The sequence below is a fragment of the Xyrauchen texanus genome, chromosome 49 (assembly GCF_025860055.1).
Source record: "Xyrauchen texanus isolate HMW12.3.18 chromosome 49, RBS_HiC_50CHRs, whole genome shotgun sequence".
NCBI classification, from domain to species: domain Eukaryota; kingdom Metazoa; phylum Chordata; class Actinopteri; order Cypriniformes; family Catostomidae; genus Xyrauchen; species Xyrauchen texanus.
In genome coordinates, this window is record NC_068324.1 from 7276912 (window position 1) to 7294380 (window position 17469).

General features: G+C 39.3%; 1 protein-coding gene across 2 annotated transcripts in view; it reads left to right on the forward strand.

The window, feature by feature from the left end:
* The window catches only part of LOC127640527 (cytosolic carboxypeptidase 4-like), a 207668-nt gene that overhangs the window by 49280 nt on the left and 140919 nt on the right, over positions 1-17469 (forward strand). For both annotated transcript variants that reach the window (XM_052123142.1, XM_052123143.1), the window contains exons 3-6: positions 3067-3130; positions 5186-5332; positions 8181-8312; positions 9626-9719. In XM_052123142.1, coding sequence (XP_051979102.1) covers positions 3067-3130; positions 5186-5332; positions 8181-8312; positions 9626-9719 — 437 coding nt within the window. The remainder of the gene's footprint in view (positions 1-3066; positions 3131-5185; positions 5333-8180; positions 8313-9625; positions 9720-17469) is intronic.

A 17469-nucleotide genomic window follows, 5' to 3' on the forward strand; every position in this document is an offset into this window, starting at 1 on the left:
ACAGGCTAGCAGGTAGCTAATCACATTTCTCATAGGTGACTTAATTTAAGCCTTTTGAATAGTAAATAAAAAGGGACTAGTGCTTTGATGTCATGCCTAGTCCTAAATTGGAAATACTTCTGCACAGGAGTGAAAACTATGCTTGTTTAGCAATTTCATTGGATCTTTAATAGATCTGAGCTATTCAAAATATTCTAGCCTTACAGGAACAGCTAACATACAGCTTAAACAGAAGGTTCAGCCAAAGTTCTCCCAGTGCGTTTCTGCCACTCTCTTCAAAGTTAATGATGTGCACCAAGTGGTAATCAGTGCTCCTCATTAGAAAATTAAACGTCAAATGGCTCCTAAGTATATTAATACAAATGCTAAATTTAACTTGCGATATCTCACTCGACTGATGTAAACAATGACATTTTTGGACATAGCCGTATAGGTGATGCTGCACCGAAACAGACATAATTATTCATAATTCCGAGTATTGCTGGATTAAAAGATTGTTGCACAAATCATGCCCTAAAGATGTGCCAGCTGGCTCTGTATGCTGGTCACGCTCATTTATGTTGAGTAATTAAAATGGCTGTCTGAAATTATCCCAGATGGTGATGACAGGACCATCAATTTCCAAGAAAGAGCACATTCGCTGTATTCCACTAGTGCGAAAGTTCATCCTCCGTGAATTGTAGTTGCTCCATTAAAACGATTCACCTGTAGGGTCAGAAATTAATGAGGGTTTGCAGCGAAATGCCACTGAAAGTGACAAAAATGCCACCAAAATCTATTTGAAATTAAGGTAACATTTGATATTTTTTAAATTATATTCTATCCAGTTATGTGGTTATTAGATAAAACATTTATTGAATTAAAGTTTTGACATAAATGTGTGTTTTTATGTGTTTAACAAATATTATGCATACGTAAAGGTAAAAAATGACCATGAAAATGACCGTAAACGTATCTTAAAAGGAATCCATATGATTTGTGCACTACAGTATATTAGCCATACTACATAAGCCATACAATAACTTTGTAAGAGGGATAAACTTAAAATAAAATAGTTCTTTGCTGACAATGTCACTAGCATTCATGTAAAATCAAAGTCTTGTGAAATCAAATCGCACTTGTTGCCACAACCTCCCAGGAAGAAGAATTGTAAAAGCCCCATTTACTTTTTATAAAATGACCTCTATGCTGACATGAGTCTCTTTTGTCTGCACACTAATGTGGGTGAGAGTGACAGCTCTCTGGCAGAAGAGGTTTCTTTGCGGTGCAGTTGGCTGTGGAGATACCTAATAGGATTCTATTGCTACTGTCAGAAAGACACAGCTAGCACAGATGTAGGAAAGACAATGTTGCTCTCTCTCCACATTTCTCTCTTGTTTCTGCCCTATAATGAGAGCTGATGCTTGAATCCCCAGCTGTGGACTTCCTTCTCTGAGGATTACAGACCCCTGCCGTCAACATGTCAACTGTTGCTGCTTTTAACCGTGGGGATCTGGATCCCCGTCGGGGTCCAAGCCCATTGTGTTCTGAAAACAGAGCACAATGCTGGAAGATTTTGTTGAGCTAGCCAGGACATACTCAACACCTAATTTATCACTGTGACAGGGTGGCGGGTGGGTTGTGATTTTACCTTTATCCGAGAGGGATAAAGGCCGACTGCGGACAGTGGTACGACAGAGAGAGAGAGCGTTTATGAGCAGCTGTCTGTACTATGTGCGTGTTTTTAATTAAATTATTATTTATAATTCAAGCCGGTTCTTGCCTCCTCCTTTCCATTGAACTGCTTTACACGGGTGCCGAAAACCCGGGAAGAGGGGGATAAGCCGTAGTGGAGTTCTCGCCGCTACCATCCACTCCAACGGAGCAGGAATGGCCACTGACCGCGAGGGGAGAAGGGGCTCCTAACCAACCATCTGGAATGGTCAGGGCCGCTGCCAGAGGCGGAGGAGACCCCTACCAGCCGCTGAAACATGGTGGGGTCTGAGACCGCTGACCGCAAGCTAATCAAGCCTCCGAGAGGGATAAAGGCCGATTGCGGACGGTGGTGCGACAGAGAGAGTGCGTTTACGGGCAGCTATCCATCCTCTGTGTGTGTTTGTGTCTTTTGGTTTAAGTATTTAATTAAACTATTATTTATATTGTCAAGCTGGTTCTCGCCTCCTCCTTTCCATTGAACTGCTTTACAGTCACACTGGTCATTAAATGGTGATGTCATCTGTAAATGTGTTAATGGAGTGGTTCAGAGTGTCTCCAGGTTGTTGCTGTAGATCTTGCATCAACTCTATAGGTAGTCATGATACGCTTGCCAAGTTAGGGGCACAATTATAATGAAAATCATCCCCTCTGCTGTAACTCACAATCTTATTAGTGTTCATTCAAATATGGAGTACCAAGAGACACTTCGTGCCTGGTTTAATGTCAATGTCAGTGAGCAGGTTTACAAGGGCGATCTTAAACCGGTCATGCTTAGTAATACTTTATGGGGGTTAGGTCTAACAATAAAAGGTTTAACCTAAAATACTATCTAAATGCATCGATTTTTGCCCTTTGCCCCGATTTCACCTTTGTCATCATTCTTACAGGCTTAGCTAATGTGTTGTGCGCATGCCTGAGTACTGTAAGTGTTGATGTCAAAAGCAGAGAGTAACCCAACGGTTTCAAATCTCATGTAAATGTGATTTTCATGTGTTGTCAGTTTGTTTTAATGAGCTTATTTGTTTTTTTAAAGTTATTAGCATATTGGTGTGCATATCGTAAAGTCATTGATGCTAAACTTGGCAAAATACGTATTATCTCGGCTGGTCTATTGAAGGCAAATGAGATTTGATGGCCTGGGCGAAGTATACTTTTAATCCACTGGTCACCTCCATTTAAACGTGATGTGTGGAAGATTTTTCATGCCTGTCAGAAAGCAGTCAACACCTAATTTATCACATGGAGCCCAAACAGTGGTGTTATCTGTAAATGTGTTATTGTAGTGGCTTTGAGCCAAATCTGGTGTCAACTCTAGAACTAGTCTTAATGTGCTGGAGTTTGAGTTTGTTGGTCTCTCTGTCCTCTTTACAGAACGCTGGAGACACCGAGAGCATGCTAAACATCCTCAATGTCCTGGATGAACTGTTGTCAGCAGGTGAGATACCGTCCTGTCCTTTATTTCTACACGTGTGGCAGATGAACTTGTTGATTCACTTTATCTCAAATCTCTTCACCGATTGCAAGTGCTTTGAAATTTGCTCCATGCGGTTTCTATCGATTACTGCGTGAAACCATTATGTGTGGCCAGTAAAGCATCACACCACCTCTAAAAAAGACAAAAAACTAAACAAAAACAAAAAAACCCAGTTACTGATAAACTTTATTTTGATTTCAGTGATTTGATCTAACCAATAACCATGATCAGATGATTATTTCTTAATCTATTATTGCACTTCAAATTCCAATCATTCATTGTTTAAATAAGGGACATTTAAGTGAACCTATAAATGCCATCAATGGCGCATTTGAGTGTCTCATTCAACTGATCAGCCGCACCGCGTAGCCCACTTGATGCACAGTCCGCCTGCAGAGGTTCATGGCAAATCCTGTGAAAACATAAACTAGGATTTTGATAGTGAATGCAAAGCACTTCAGCGTCACTTCAATTTAACGATCATGTAATGGCAAATGTTCTTCGGCATTGCGGTGTCTTATACACAGTTTTAATGACACACAGTGACACAGAGAAGCAGACTCCCACTTTATTTCTGTGGAGCTGAAAGAATGAAGAAACACAGAAACTTACCCATCATGTGAAATAAGGGCTCTTTAGTTTATTCAAGAGCCTTAAAATAATGCATGGAAGTGAAGAATTTAGGACAGAAATATGAAATACACCTTAAGTATGTCAATTTGTATGAAAATTATTACAGAAAGCCCTAAAACTGACAATGAATCTTTGTATTAGGAAAAGCCATTAATCAGACAATTAATTACCGTAATTGCGATTTTTTGTTTGACAATTCATTGTCAGACGAATATCATAATCGTGACACCCCTAGTTACTGGTAAGTATAGTTAGAGTGCATTGACAGATTATGGTCCTCCGAGGGTAACAGTCTCATTGGAGGCCCTATCCTGTTGCAAATGTGAGATGCAGTGTCCAAAAAGTAGGGATGTTCTGATACCATTTTTTGGAGAATGAATACGAGTATGATACTTTTTAGTACTCGCTAATACAGAGCACTCACATTTGAATTACATGCAAACTATAAATGTATCTCATTAAATCACAGCTTTTGCAGTTAAATAATCTCACTAGGACATAACATGATTTTAATTTGTGAGCTGAGCGTTAAAGTATATTGCAAAAATGAAAGCTGCAATTGTGAGATCTGAAGTCACAAATACAGATTTATTGTAAATGATTAAGTTAATACAATTTTAAAATAAAGTGTTTTTTATAATGATATATATATTTATAAAATGATGTGTCAATCTGTCTGGTAATTTTTTTAATCTGCTGTTGCTTGTTTCTGGATTTGTCTTGAGGCCCCTACTAGCCCCACTGGCCCGATCCTTATTTCCGTCCTTGTTAGAGTAGTTACTCTATACTTTGGTGCAATTATAGTCTTCTTGTGTCAAGAAACAACAAAAGTTATGTAGTATTACTCGTTTGTATGTCCATTTAGATAAAAGCATCTACTAAATAAAATAATAATAATAATAATAATAATAATAATAATGTACTTGGTATAAATTAAAAGTACACACACACACACACACACACACACACACACACACACACACACACACACACACACACACACACACACAAGTTGACAACCTGTCCAGATCATTTAAAAAAATGCTATTTTAATGGTAGTCTAAGGAGACACAAAGTCAATGCACACTTCTCCAAAGAATTTGAATGTGTAAGTCCATATGTATAAGTACATTTCCATATTGTGGCCTCATTCAACAACAAATCTATCAAACACTGTAAATTCCTTGTCAAAATGGAGCAGTACCACACTCCCGCCTCCAGCACAGAGTTATCAGCACCAATTTTCATAAGTTCTGAAAGAAAGTTGAAAATAAACACAGAAATTATTTTGCCAATGGCAAACACGGCACCGCCATTGTGTTGAGTTGGTGTTATAAGCCTAAATTTGACTCTTTGTGAGATGATGGTTGTGGTTTCCTTTAGGCACAGACAGACGGATTAATTATATGATATCGAAAGGAGGCAGCGAAGCTCTGCTGACAGCTTTGGTGAGCTCCGCCCGGTGCTACACACCCAACTACACCATCCTACTGCCACTACTACACCTGCTGGCCAAGGTGGGCCACCGGGGTGAGTAATGGGAAGGAGAGGCAAAGCTAAGAATGTGTGGGAGGAGACAATAATTGATTGATACAGATTAGGTGGGGATAAGAAAAGAGGGGATTTGTGATGATGATGATGATGATGATGATGTTGATGTTGTTTCACTGGCATATCTGTAATAAGATGGAAATAAAAAATGGATTTCCACCAGCCATGCAAAATAACTCACAAGCAACTAAAACTCTGTCCTAACCAAGAGATCAATTGTTGACTGGTGAGCATGGCCCAGTTAGCCCCTCTTGGTATATGCCATAACTACACCATAATGGAAGCAATACATAATTTTATTTCTCATTGATGAACATTCAAAATATTTTGGCTTTTAGTGCAGACAGAAAAATTATGTGATACGGGGAACTTGTTGTTGAATTGAAGTTTCATTTTACTGAGGACAATACACCATCTCCTGACCAAAACCCAAATTAAATGTTCTCCCTTGAGAGGTTCACATTACAAAAGAGGCTTTTATTTATCATTTTAATGCATAATTGAATAGTCTTTAGGCCATTGATAGTGCTCAAATCACTGCTCAAGTGCTATAAACAGCACCACCCAAAAATAGTCATCCCTCATACGTGGAATGCCCATTAGTCACTTCTCGTATAGAGAGTGCAGACAGCATGTGTAGGGTCATTGCCAGGCCAGGAAAAAGCCCTCAAGTCGGCAAAGTCAGAGGTCACAGTCTAAGCACATGGTCTGTTGTGCTGTGAGTCTGCAATGTTTAGACGTTGTGTAATTTAAGACGTGAGAGTTTTATTCCCTCACTAGATCCGATTTCTCACAACGTTCCGTTCTTGCACTTTGATGTTTTCCCTAAGGAACCCCAGCAACAGGGTAAAACAAAACAGCGTGCCACGTTTTCGCTCATCTTCATGTTTCCCGTTGCAATTTAGACAAAACACCTCTAAAAACAAACTCCATCTGTTGCTTGCGTAAACTCATTTCCAAGCAGCCTTTGTATACTCAAGCTGTTTGTAATCACTTACAGTCATGGTGGCCATGTGGGATGCTGGGTCATGTAGTAGATTTGAATGATTTATGCAGTGCTCCTCTATGGGATGTGGGATTTTAAGGACTGCATAGAGATTATAGTCTCTTTCAAATGGTGCAATGATATGTGTTTCACCATGATCCAATGTCACATTTATCCTACACAGTCCTGTTTTTATGCAGTGAAAATGTTTATTAAAGGCACACTCAGTAGTATGTGTTTATGTTGCACTGACACTTTGCAGCGTATATGCACGCAGCATCATTACTAATGTCAATAATGACATATTCAAGGTTCAGTGCAAGGTAAGCTTAATCAACAGCATTTATGTCACAATGATGATTACCACGAAAATGAATGTCAGCTTTTACCTCCTTTTCTTTAAACAAATCTAATATTTGGAACACGGTGAGGCACAATGGAAGCGAATGGGTCCAATCTGCAAACGTTAATATACTTACCGTTTCAAAAGTAAACAATACAGTATGTGTGTTGAGATGATTTTAGATTCATAAAATTGCTTTCTAACCTTTTCTGTTGAAAGTTATATCCAGTATCAACTTTGTTGCCATGACGACTTAGCACTGTGAACCTTAAAACCTAAAATGGCCCTAAAACGACACTTTAAAGGGTAACTAAACCCTAAACCAACTTTTTTTAGTTAATGATCTGTAAGCATGGGGCTTTATTAGTACTGGTCATTGATTCAAGTAATTTTTTTGACATTTGTGTATAAAGTGTTTTAATTGTACAATATATGGTGTAAAAACGTCTGAGTGCTGCCCTCTTCAGGTTGAACGGTGGCTACTGCAGTTGAATTTTCCTATTGGCTGTTGTGGTACTTCGTGACGTAAGCGGTGACAGCTGACATGAGCAGGTTCCAGCTCACCATGCCAGATTCATGTACATGTCGTTTTGCGACCATGTGAGGAATAATAATAACATAGAGTCTGACAGCAGCTGTCAATTAATCCGTCACTACGAGTCTCAGGTACCCCCGCTCAGCCCCGCACTCGGTGCCCTCTATCCCCGTCGGTGTCTGCCCACTTTTCCTGCATTTTCAAATATTTCTAGTGGGTGGAGTCAGACTCTGAGCAGGTGTTTAGTTACCCTTTAAACAACTTACGTAACCAGCCCGATCTCATGAAAATTCATACAGAATTTACGAGTTGACTATTTCGTATGATCTCGCATGATTTTGTTGACATAAACTCATACAACTTTATGTGCAAATTCCCGGATGTCTAAAGTAAGAGTGATATTAATATAATGCCCTTACCCAAACCCCTTATATAAACTTAACCAATCAGTAGAGTGTGTAAACATGATAGGAAGATTTGTGTGCGACAGAAGCAAGTAATTGTCACGTATTAGATGAAAACGATGTTCAGTGACATCATTGGCTATAGTGAAAGTCGAAGGAATTCAAATGAGTGCAGTCACACAATATCATACGTATTAGCCAAATTTAGAAAAGTCCAATTCTGACTATTTCGCCCTGAGAGTGTGACGTATGTAACAGATCAAATAAGACGCAAGTTTTGATAGAAGAATTAATGTAAGTTTGTTTCTAAAGCTTTATCAGCTTCACATTTCGGACTTTTAAAACCTCCAGAAATTGGCTCCCTAACTTTTGCTATGATATCCCAATTTCCCAATTAGACGTCCCAGCAAATGTGGTCTCAAATCTCCCAACCAAATCAATCTGTTTCATCACAGCTGCCAACAGCTCTGTAGTGATCCCTGTAGCGAACAAAGCACTGTCAGAACAAGATGTACATTTTCTTAATGTCAAAGAAGAACATAATTTCCTTTTCTCCCCAGATCGTCAGATTGGTCTGAAAGCACAGAAGGAGGATGCAGCTCTAGTGGTTCTGAGTTTGCTTAGGCAAAATACAAAGAACGCCCAGAGAGCTGCAGCCTGTCTTTGGGTGCTCCGAGTATTCTGTTCCTCTGGTGAGTCAGCAGGTGATCTGTGATCAGTTTTTCTTTATGTATTATTTACAATATGTATTATGTCCAAGGTTAGTGTTTGGACATAGCATGCTACTTCAGGATCATGTTATAACTGATCTGGAGAGATAGGGGCTGTTAATACTGAGCATTTTCTTGCGGTAATCAAGTTGGACTTTAGAATAATTGTTTTTATTTCAAAGAAATCGAGATACCTACATTCTTTTCTAGTTGTTGTGCTGCATCTAGCTTTTTTAGCGCAAAACGTGTTTTGCCTGAACAGCCCCTTATATGTCTTGGATGCAAGTGGGCTGAGTTTTGATGACACAATGAAACAATCATAAATAAAAGGCAAGCAAATGTATTATCGCTGAACCCAGAACAGTAGCTCTTGTCTACTGAAAATCTATTTTATTGTTGTGTTCTTAAACTATGCACTGACCTGTGTTCACCTTGCCTTATAGCCTGATGTATACCTAGGCTATCTGTTCCTATCTTTGTATCTGTATTTAGTTTCCCATCTTTTTAAATAACATATTCCCATCTCTAAACGTTCAGTTGAAATTGCACGGAAACGTTAGCAATTATTGTGCCGTATGCTCTGGAAGCACATTACTGCCATATAAGATGAATATATTATATTTTCGCCCTGCAAGAAGCAGGGAAGGTTGGACTCCACCTTTGATTTACAATCACTCTGCGATTGCACTAGTGTTTGTTTTCATGCAAAATTAGATTGGACCAATCGGCCATAAAATGCAAATCAGCCTTTGTTTGATTTCATATGCACTCATTTTGCTTTCAACCGAATGCAGAATAGAGCCAATAGTGTGTGGTCTGTTTATCTGTTATAAAGTGTGAAAGCTATGCTGTGAATGATACCAGATAAGAGATTTCTGCTCTCAGGTCCGAAAAGGCATCCGAAAGTCTCCTTTTATGATTTATCATAAAAACAGAAACATATCTATCTTTCAAACACTAGACATACAGACTCTGTGCCCAAAGACGCTGATGAGATTTTGCTCTAGCGGCCGTCTGTGTTTATAATTCTAGCCTGCCATGTAGCAAGCACAATATATTAATAGAAGAAATATCATCTGGGTGCATGCCGTGTTTATTTGGGTAAAGTTTGGACAGTAGTCTCCTAAAACTTCCCATTGAGACTATCATTGTGTAGAATATACACACCACTTTAAGATTGACAGTGGCATCCATTATACAGCACTTTGAAACATATATTTTTTTCAGAAATCTTGGGTTCAGCAATCTATAGAATGTTTATTGTTGTATTAATTGCTAATTGCTTGGTGTTTCAGTAACCACAGCGGCTTTGCTGGGAAGGAACCGAGGGCTGGACGTAGTCTTCAAGCTGATATGTCCACACACAACCAAGCACTTACGTACTGTAAAGTGAGTATCACATGTCTCGTGGGTTCATCATTGGTGCTGTTGTATTTATATGCTGAATGTGCTCCAACTTTGTAGTAAAAACAGTTCTACATGCTGAGAGCTAATTGGAAAAATTATAGACCAACCACAACCATTAATCTATCCTAATAGATCTTTCCTAATATAACTTTCTGTATTACTTCTACTAATACAAATACAAAACTGTATAACTACTACTTCTACTACTAATACAAAACAGAAAAACTAAAAAAAAACAAAAACAAATATTTTTTACTTTATTTCATGATTTTTTTGTCCCTTTGTGTCCCAATCACTGGATTACCATTTTTGGACATACCATGGCAATACCATTTGGTTATACCATGTTTTTTGGACATTACCATGATGGTAATATCGTGGTATTTTTATAAGTACCATAAAAATACCATACCATATAAAGTACCATGGTATACATCAAACTGCTCTGGTATTCCCATCTGATTCCATTACTTTACCATGGTGCTGGCACAGGCGGCTACTTTTTTGTAGGGAACACACTGTTCTGTGATCCAATAAGTCAATTTAGATTTATCATTTTGATTCATTTATAACAATTTCAATCATATAAAATTATCAAATTATGTCATGTGGTAATTTTATCTGATAGTATCATTTTATTTTTCCATATTGAAAGGATATCTAGACTAGTCCTAAACGTTAACATCCTCTAAAATGGTGCTTGTGAACAGGCGAAAATACTTCAAAATCACTGAACTTCAAAGTAATTTTTCAGACACCAGAAGGTCAGAAGTCTGGCTTTTAATGCACTGCACAATGCCAGTTTTCTCAGTCACACCTGCAGGCACTACCCCACTCGCTTTGCTAATAAAGGCCATGGCACAGTCGTAATGTCAAATCCCTGAAAGGGCAGGTGTTCTGCCAGGTATTTATGTTCCAAGGCACAGCTGGTTTGTCGAAAATGGCAACACGAAAAGGCCTAGCATGAATTTTTAACCCCTTTTAAAATTCCACCTGGTTTCAGTGAATTTCAGCATGTTCCACTTAGGTTTTCAGATATTTAGCTACTAAATTTATTTAAGTGTTTCTCAGGGGTACTATCCGCAAACTAGTTTAACAATGTGGGGGTTAACACTGCATGCGGTAAGACAAATGATAAAACTGAATGCAAACTCAATGGCCCCTCAGTGTGCTGGTCTTGTATAATCAGTGCTTTACATTGTAACTCATAGATTAAAATCAGTCCTGTAAAATTGCCATTCATGGTACGTCTAAATTTTTAAAACATGCTCATTGAAATGCACAGAATGTGCTTGTTTGTGGGGCTTTGGCAACTGTGTGCTGCATGGATATGCACATATATTGTTAGCCTGTTACTGACTGACTGTGACTAACCTAGCTGAAATGGGAAGTTCACCCAAAAATGAATATTCTTTCATGATTTACTCACCTTCATTTCCTTCCAAACCCATATGACATACATTCTACTGCTGAGCACAAATGGTGAATTTTAGAAAAATATCCTGGACACTCTTTTCCATATTATAATATTAAATAAGAGCAAAATGACCACAAAGCACATAAACATATCATAAAAGTTATTTATATGACTTTTACTGTATATTACAAGTCTTCAGAAGTGACACACAAAAACCAATACGTTTGGCATCACTGACATCATACCTGTTGTGACACATGTTGACGTTGCTTATTTGAAAATAAAATTCAATAAAATGTTGGTCCGTTCGTCACAGAAAGCTGTTGTATGACTTCAAATGTTTTGGAATATAACGTACAAATGGATGACTTTTATGGTCCTTTGTCTTTTTTAGAGCCCCTGGTAAACTTCTCATCTTTTTTGTATTTCAGTCATCACAACTCGGAAAGATTTAGCATGTGAATGTGGGTATGACACGTTTGATAGGATATTGGTGTTGGCGGACTAGATCTGCTAACGCTGCTGAGGCTGTAGAACAAGTACGGAGACTTACTACTGCTAGAAAATACACATACTGTACATACTGAGTTAGCATGTGGATATGCTGCTGCACAGTTAGACAAAACACAAGGCATGCTGTATTGAGCATGTATGACATGCTGCTAAGCAGATCTATCACCAAGACTTGTGTACTGCTGCTGCTCTGAAGAGCCAGGTGCACAGAGTATATGCTAGCTAGGTGTGCCTTGGCCATGGCCAATGGTGTAACACTTGAACAAAATTTCTGGTGTGACTTGGCTTGATTTGCCAAATAGCTTAAAAGGCTAGAAACCTGACTCATTATGTATAACTGAACTAGGAAATCCCAGAGATTATTTCATTTGTGAATTAGACTAGATATGTGTGAATTTATTGAATCTAATGACCTAAGATAGCGATATGTGTGACAGATTTGCCTAAGGCTTACCTTGTTAAAGATGGGTTTTTATGTGTCATAGTCAAAAGCAGACCTTACATTACAATCTGCCCCAGCAAACCACATGAGCAAAAAGCATTTTCAAAGAAAATCTCTCACGGTGCGCTGCAAAGAAACCAGTTAATCAGCAAAACAGAGTAATTTATATGTTAGACAAAAAGAGAGACTCAAGTTTGATTGGCTACCCGATAACAATCAGAGGACCAATCAGTTTACACCATGCAAGGTGATTGGCTTAATTATTATTTTTTTATTTTATTTTTTTTTATGCATTTGGCAGACGCTTTTATCCAAAGCGACTTACAGTGCACTTATTACAGGGACAATCCCCCCAGAGCAACTTGGAGTTAAGTGCCTTGCTCAAGGGCCCAACAGTGGCATCTTGGTGGTGCTGGGGCTTGAACCCCCAACCTTCTGGTCAGTAACCCTGAGCTTCAACCACTGAGCCTATCAGCTTGTTCTGGATAGAGTTGCATGGCTGAACTTTGGTCATGAAAATACAACTTGCTTTTTCCAAACAGTTGCAAATATTATCACCTGGAAGATAATACACTGTGCACATACGGTTGCCAAGATAAGCCTTGTTGGGCAGCTGTCTATCATTTTGAGGATTTTCGTATGATAGCCCAAAGAGGATGTTCACTCTCTCTGCCAACTGTTGGAAAACTGGACATTTTCCATTTTGAGTTGCTGATAGCTCCACACACGCACATAATGGATTACAGCAGAACGGAAAATCTAATTAGAACAGCTCTTCTGCACGCCACTTCCTGTCTAATGGGAATTTTGTCATGGACACACCAGGGAAGAAAATGAATGTGAGCCAAACCAGCAAACCAATGTATCAGATGTGGATTTAATCCACTTCTGGCCTTATTATTTAACATCACAGGTTAAATTTAACTTTATCTGCATCATGGAGCTGTGCTCCAAAAGTTGAACAGCCAGACATGGGCTCGAAGTTTTAGTTCCTGGAAAAGACTGGAAAAGGCTTTCAGTTGTACTCTTGGAGCCAACATCCCCCTTGGGGAATTATTTGCTGACTTCTTCGTCAAAATCATGTCATCTTAACATATCATATGTGGTTACATTCAAACGTACTTGAGTTGTGGTGTTTTAAAGATAACATTCCCTCTAAACTTAGCACTTCATGAAAACTTGTAAGCATATAGCTTTGTTATACATATGCTACACATAGGCTCTCTGTGGGCCTTTAGTGTACACCTGCAAAGTGAAGAATCGACATTGGGAATTTCTTTCCATTTGCCTTCTAATAAATATGAAAAAGCACTAAGTGTACAGGCAAAACAGATCAACAGATCTTCCATATTGTCAAATTTGTCTGCTGGCTCTTTGCTGACAGCATGGCCCCGTCGCTTAAGTCCCCACAGAACATCTGTGCACTGATGCTCTCAGTCTTACTGACTGATGTTGCAAGTCATTTCAAAGAAGCGGTGAGCCATTTGCCTGGGGAAACAATGGCATTTGCCAGCCGAAGAAATTGCAATATGTCATTGTTTGCGTTAATATCAGCAGTGTGAATCAAAGACTCCGACCACATCCGAGCGAGATGTGAGATTATCTCGTTATGGAATTCCCAGTGTCCACTAACAGAGAGGCTGTTGGGTAAAGCGTATTGGTGCTTTTCAAGAATGAGGAAGTACAGATGTCACCTATGAATGGCAAAATGTGCCATTTGATCTTTTTTTATTATTATTTTGTTATCTGAAATGCTGCTCCCAAAAGTTTCACAAGCCTCTACTAAATAGTTTCTAAAATAAATATTTCACTCAAGAATGAAAATTCTGTCATAATTTACTCTGTATAACTTTTTCTGTAGAACACAAAAGATGTTAGACAGAACTGATTGTGCATCTTTTTTCCCCATAGATTGAATGTGAATGATAACTAAGACTAACATTTTGCATTTTGTGTTCCACAGAGGAATTAAGTCATACAACTTTGAAATAACATGAGGGTAAATAAATGATGACATATTTTTTATTTTAGGGAGGACTAACCCTTCAACAAAACAATATTGTCCAATTGGCCAAGCTCAGAACTGATTTGTTGGGTCGTTCTTCAATTGGAGTGGCAAACAAGAGGCAGAATTTGCAAAATTTCTTCTTATTTATTTAATAATACACTTTATTGTTATGTATTTAAAAAAGTGAATTTTTTTATCTAGTTAAATAAAAGCTAAATATTTTTTTTTATATACATTTTAATTCAATATTGGTGACACAATCGCTTATGTCTGTGGTGTTGCCGGTTTGGGTTGTTCTTAAATGATAAGGTAAATGCAACTTTAGAGATTTATTCAGAGAAATAAATAACTTTAAGAATTTAATTTAATTTATTTATTGAAATTTCATTTAGCTTAGACCCTATTTCCCTGGAGTCTATGGTGTTACAATGAAAAACAGTCACACCATAGACAGTAACACCACAGACACATTTGCACAAATCTGGACTTTTCTAAAGTGGAGGCTACCATCATGATGGTTTCAAGGTTAGGGGACATTTAGGAAATATTAATAATATTGTATTTATCCAAATTTAGATTAAAATCTATCAAGTCAGTAATTTAGAAAATATGACATTTAATGAGAACGAATAAGCTCAACATGAACTCAACATGCACTCCTCAGATTAACCATCACCTACAATGACAATTACACACAGGAAGTAGTCCAAAAAGATTGACCTCTTTTCTTAAAGGGCCAATTTCCATTGTTGGAACACCACAGACATTAGGTTATGGACACAACCTTAGATTATAACCTTAAATTATAAAACAAAATCTATTTTTCTTAACAATTTAAATAATATATTAGATTATCAAATCACTTTATTGTCACACTACCATGTACACAAGTGCAACAGTGGATGAAAGTCTTGTGTGCAGTTCCGAGCAACATAGCAGTCATGACAGTGATGAGACATATACCAATTACAATAAACAACATATTTACAAAACAAAATTTACATATCAAATGTACACATACTTACACAACACAACAATTATATACAATGTACAGTAAACAATACACACAATATATAATACACATACAATACAATAAAAAAAAAATAAGAGTATATAAAAAATATATATACAGTAGTTTTATTGTGGAAATTATATTTGACAGTCCAGTGTGAGATATAAGATTAATAAAGTGCAGTGCTGATTATTGATTGTGAGAGATCAAGTGTTCAAAAGTCTGATTTCTTGAGGGAAGAAGCTGTCATGTAGTCGGCTGGTGCAGGTCCTGATGCTGCGGTACCGCCTGCCTGATGGTAGCAGTGAGAGCAGCCTATGACTCGGATGGCTTGATCTCTGATGATACTTTTTTCCACACACCGCCTGTTATATATGTCCTGGAGGGAGGGAAGCTCACCTCTGATGATGTGTCTGGCAGTTCGCACCACCCTTTGCAGGGCTTTGAGGTTGTGGGCTGTGCTATTGCCATACCAGGCGGTGATGCAGCCAGTCAGGATGAGGATGAGGATGTGGTGGTTCATTCCAAACTTCCTCAGCCGTCTCAGGAAGAAGAGGTGCTGGTGAGCCTTCTTCACAATGGCCTCAGTGTGGACGGACCATTTGAGTTCCTCAGTAATGTGGACATCGAGGAACTTGAAGCTGCTGACTCTCTCTACCGGTGCTCAATTAATGGTGATGGGGCTGTGTTCTCTGTCTTTCTTCCTGAAGTCCATTACAAGCTCCTTGGTTTTACTGATGTTGAGGGAGAGATTGTGCTCCTGACACAAGCGTGTCAGAGTGTGCACCTCCTCTCTGTAGGCTGTTTCATAATTGTCAGTGATCAGACCTACCACCGTCGTATTGTCAGCAAACTTAATGATGGCATTGGAGCTATGTGTTGCCACACAGTCATGTGTGTACAGGGAATACAGGAGTGGGCTGAGAACACAGCCCTGCGGGGCTCCAGTGTTGAGGGTCAGTGATGAGGAGATGTTGCTGCCCATTCTAACCACCTGACGTCTGCCTGACAGGAAGTCCAGGATCCAGCTGCACAGCGAGCTGTTTAAGCCCAGAGTTTCATATCAAGCTTGGAGGGCACTATGGTGTTGAATGCCGAGCTGTAGTCTACAAACAGCATTCTCACATATGTGTTCCTTTTTTCCAGGTGGGAGAGTGCAGTGTGTATTGTAGATGCAATGGCATCATCAGGGAGCGGTTGTTGCGGTAGGCAAACTGCAATGGGTCCAGAGAGGTGGGCAGCACAGAGCAGATGTGATCTCGGATTAGCCTCTCAAAGCATTTGCTGATGATGGGGGTCAGAGCAACAGGACGCCAGTCATTTAAACAAGTGATTTTTGATTGCTTTTGTAGAGGCACAATGATGGACATTTTGAAGCATGTGGGGACTACAGACAGGGAGAGGGACAGATTGAAAATGTTGGTAAAAACACCAGCCAGTTGGCTCTGAGGACGCGGCCCGGAATGCCGTCTGGACCCACGGCTTTACGGATGTTCACCCGTTGGAAGGATCGGGTTACATCCGCAACAGAGACGGAGAGTGAACCAACCTCTGAAGCGTCGACCGCGAGTGCTCTCTCCACGAGGGTGGTGTTATTGTCCTCGAAACGAGCATAAAATGTATTAAGCTCATCCGGGAGAGAGGCAGCGGTGTTCGTGCTGAGTTTTTATTCCCTTTGTAGTCTGTGATGATGTTAATTCCCTGCCACGTAATTCTAAAGTCGGTGGTGTTGAACTGTCCTTCAATTTTGTGCCATTTTTGTGACAAGTATTTGTAGCCATCCCGGAAAGGAGAATAGCAATGGTCCAAAACCCAGTCCCCTCGTGTGTTGAAGCTGATGTGTTGGTGGTATTTTGGTGCGATTGTTTTAAAATTGGCTTTTTTAAAGTCCACGGTAACAATGAATGTGGCCTCAGGGTGTGCGGTTTCCTGCTCACTTATACTTCCATACAGTTCCTTGAGTGCCCGGTCTGTGTTGGCTTGTGGGGGGATGTACACAGCTGTGATAATGACCGCTGTGAATTCCCTCGGTAGCCAGAATGGTCGACACAGAAGCATGAGATATTCCAGATCAGGAGAGCAGAAAGACTTGATAAAATGTACTTTTCTCCGATCACACCATGATTTGATGATCATAAAACATTCACCACCACCTCTGCTTTTACCTGAGAGGTCTTTCGCTCTGTCTGCTCTGTGCACCGAGAACCCCGCGGGTTCGATGGCCGAGTCTGGAATCTCCGCAGACATCCAGGTTTCTGTAAGGCAAATAACGCAGCAGTCCCTCGTCTCTCATTGGAAAGAGATCCGCGCTCTCAGCTCGCACAGCTTGTTGTCCAGAGA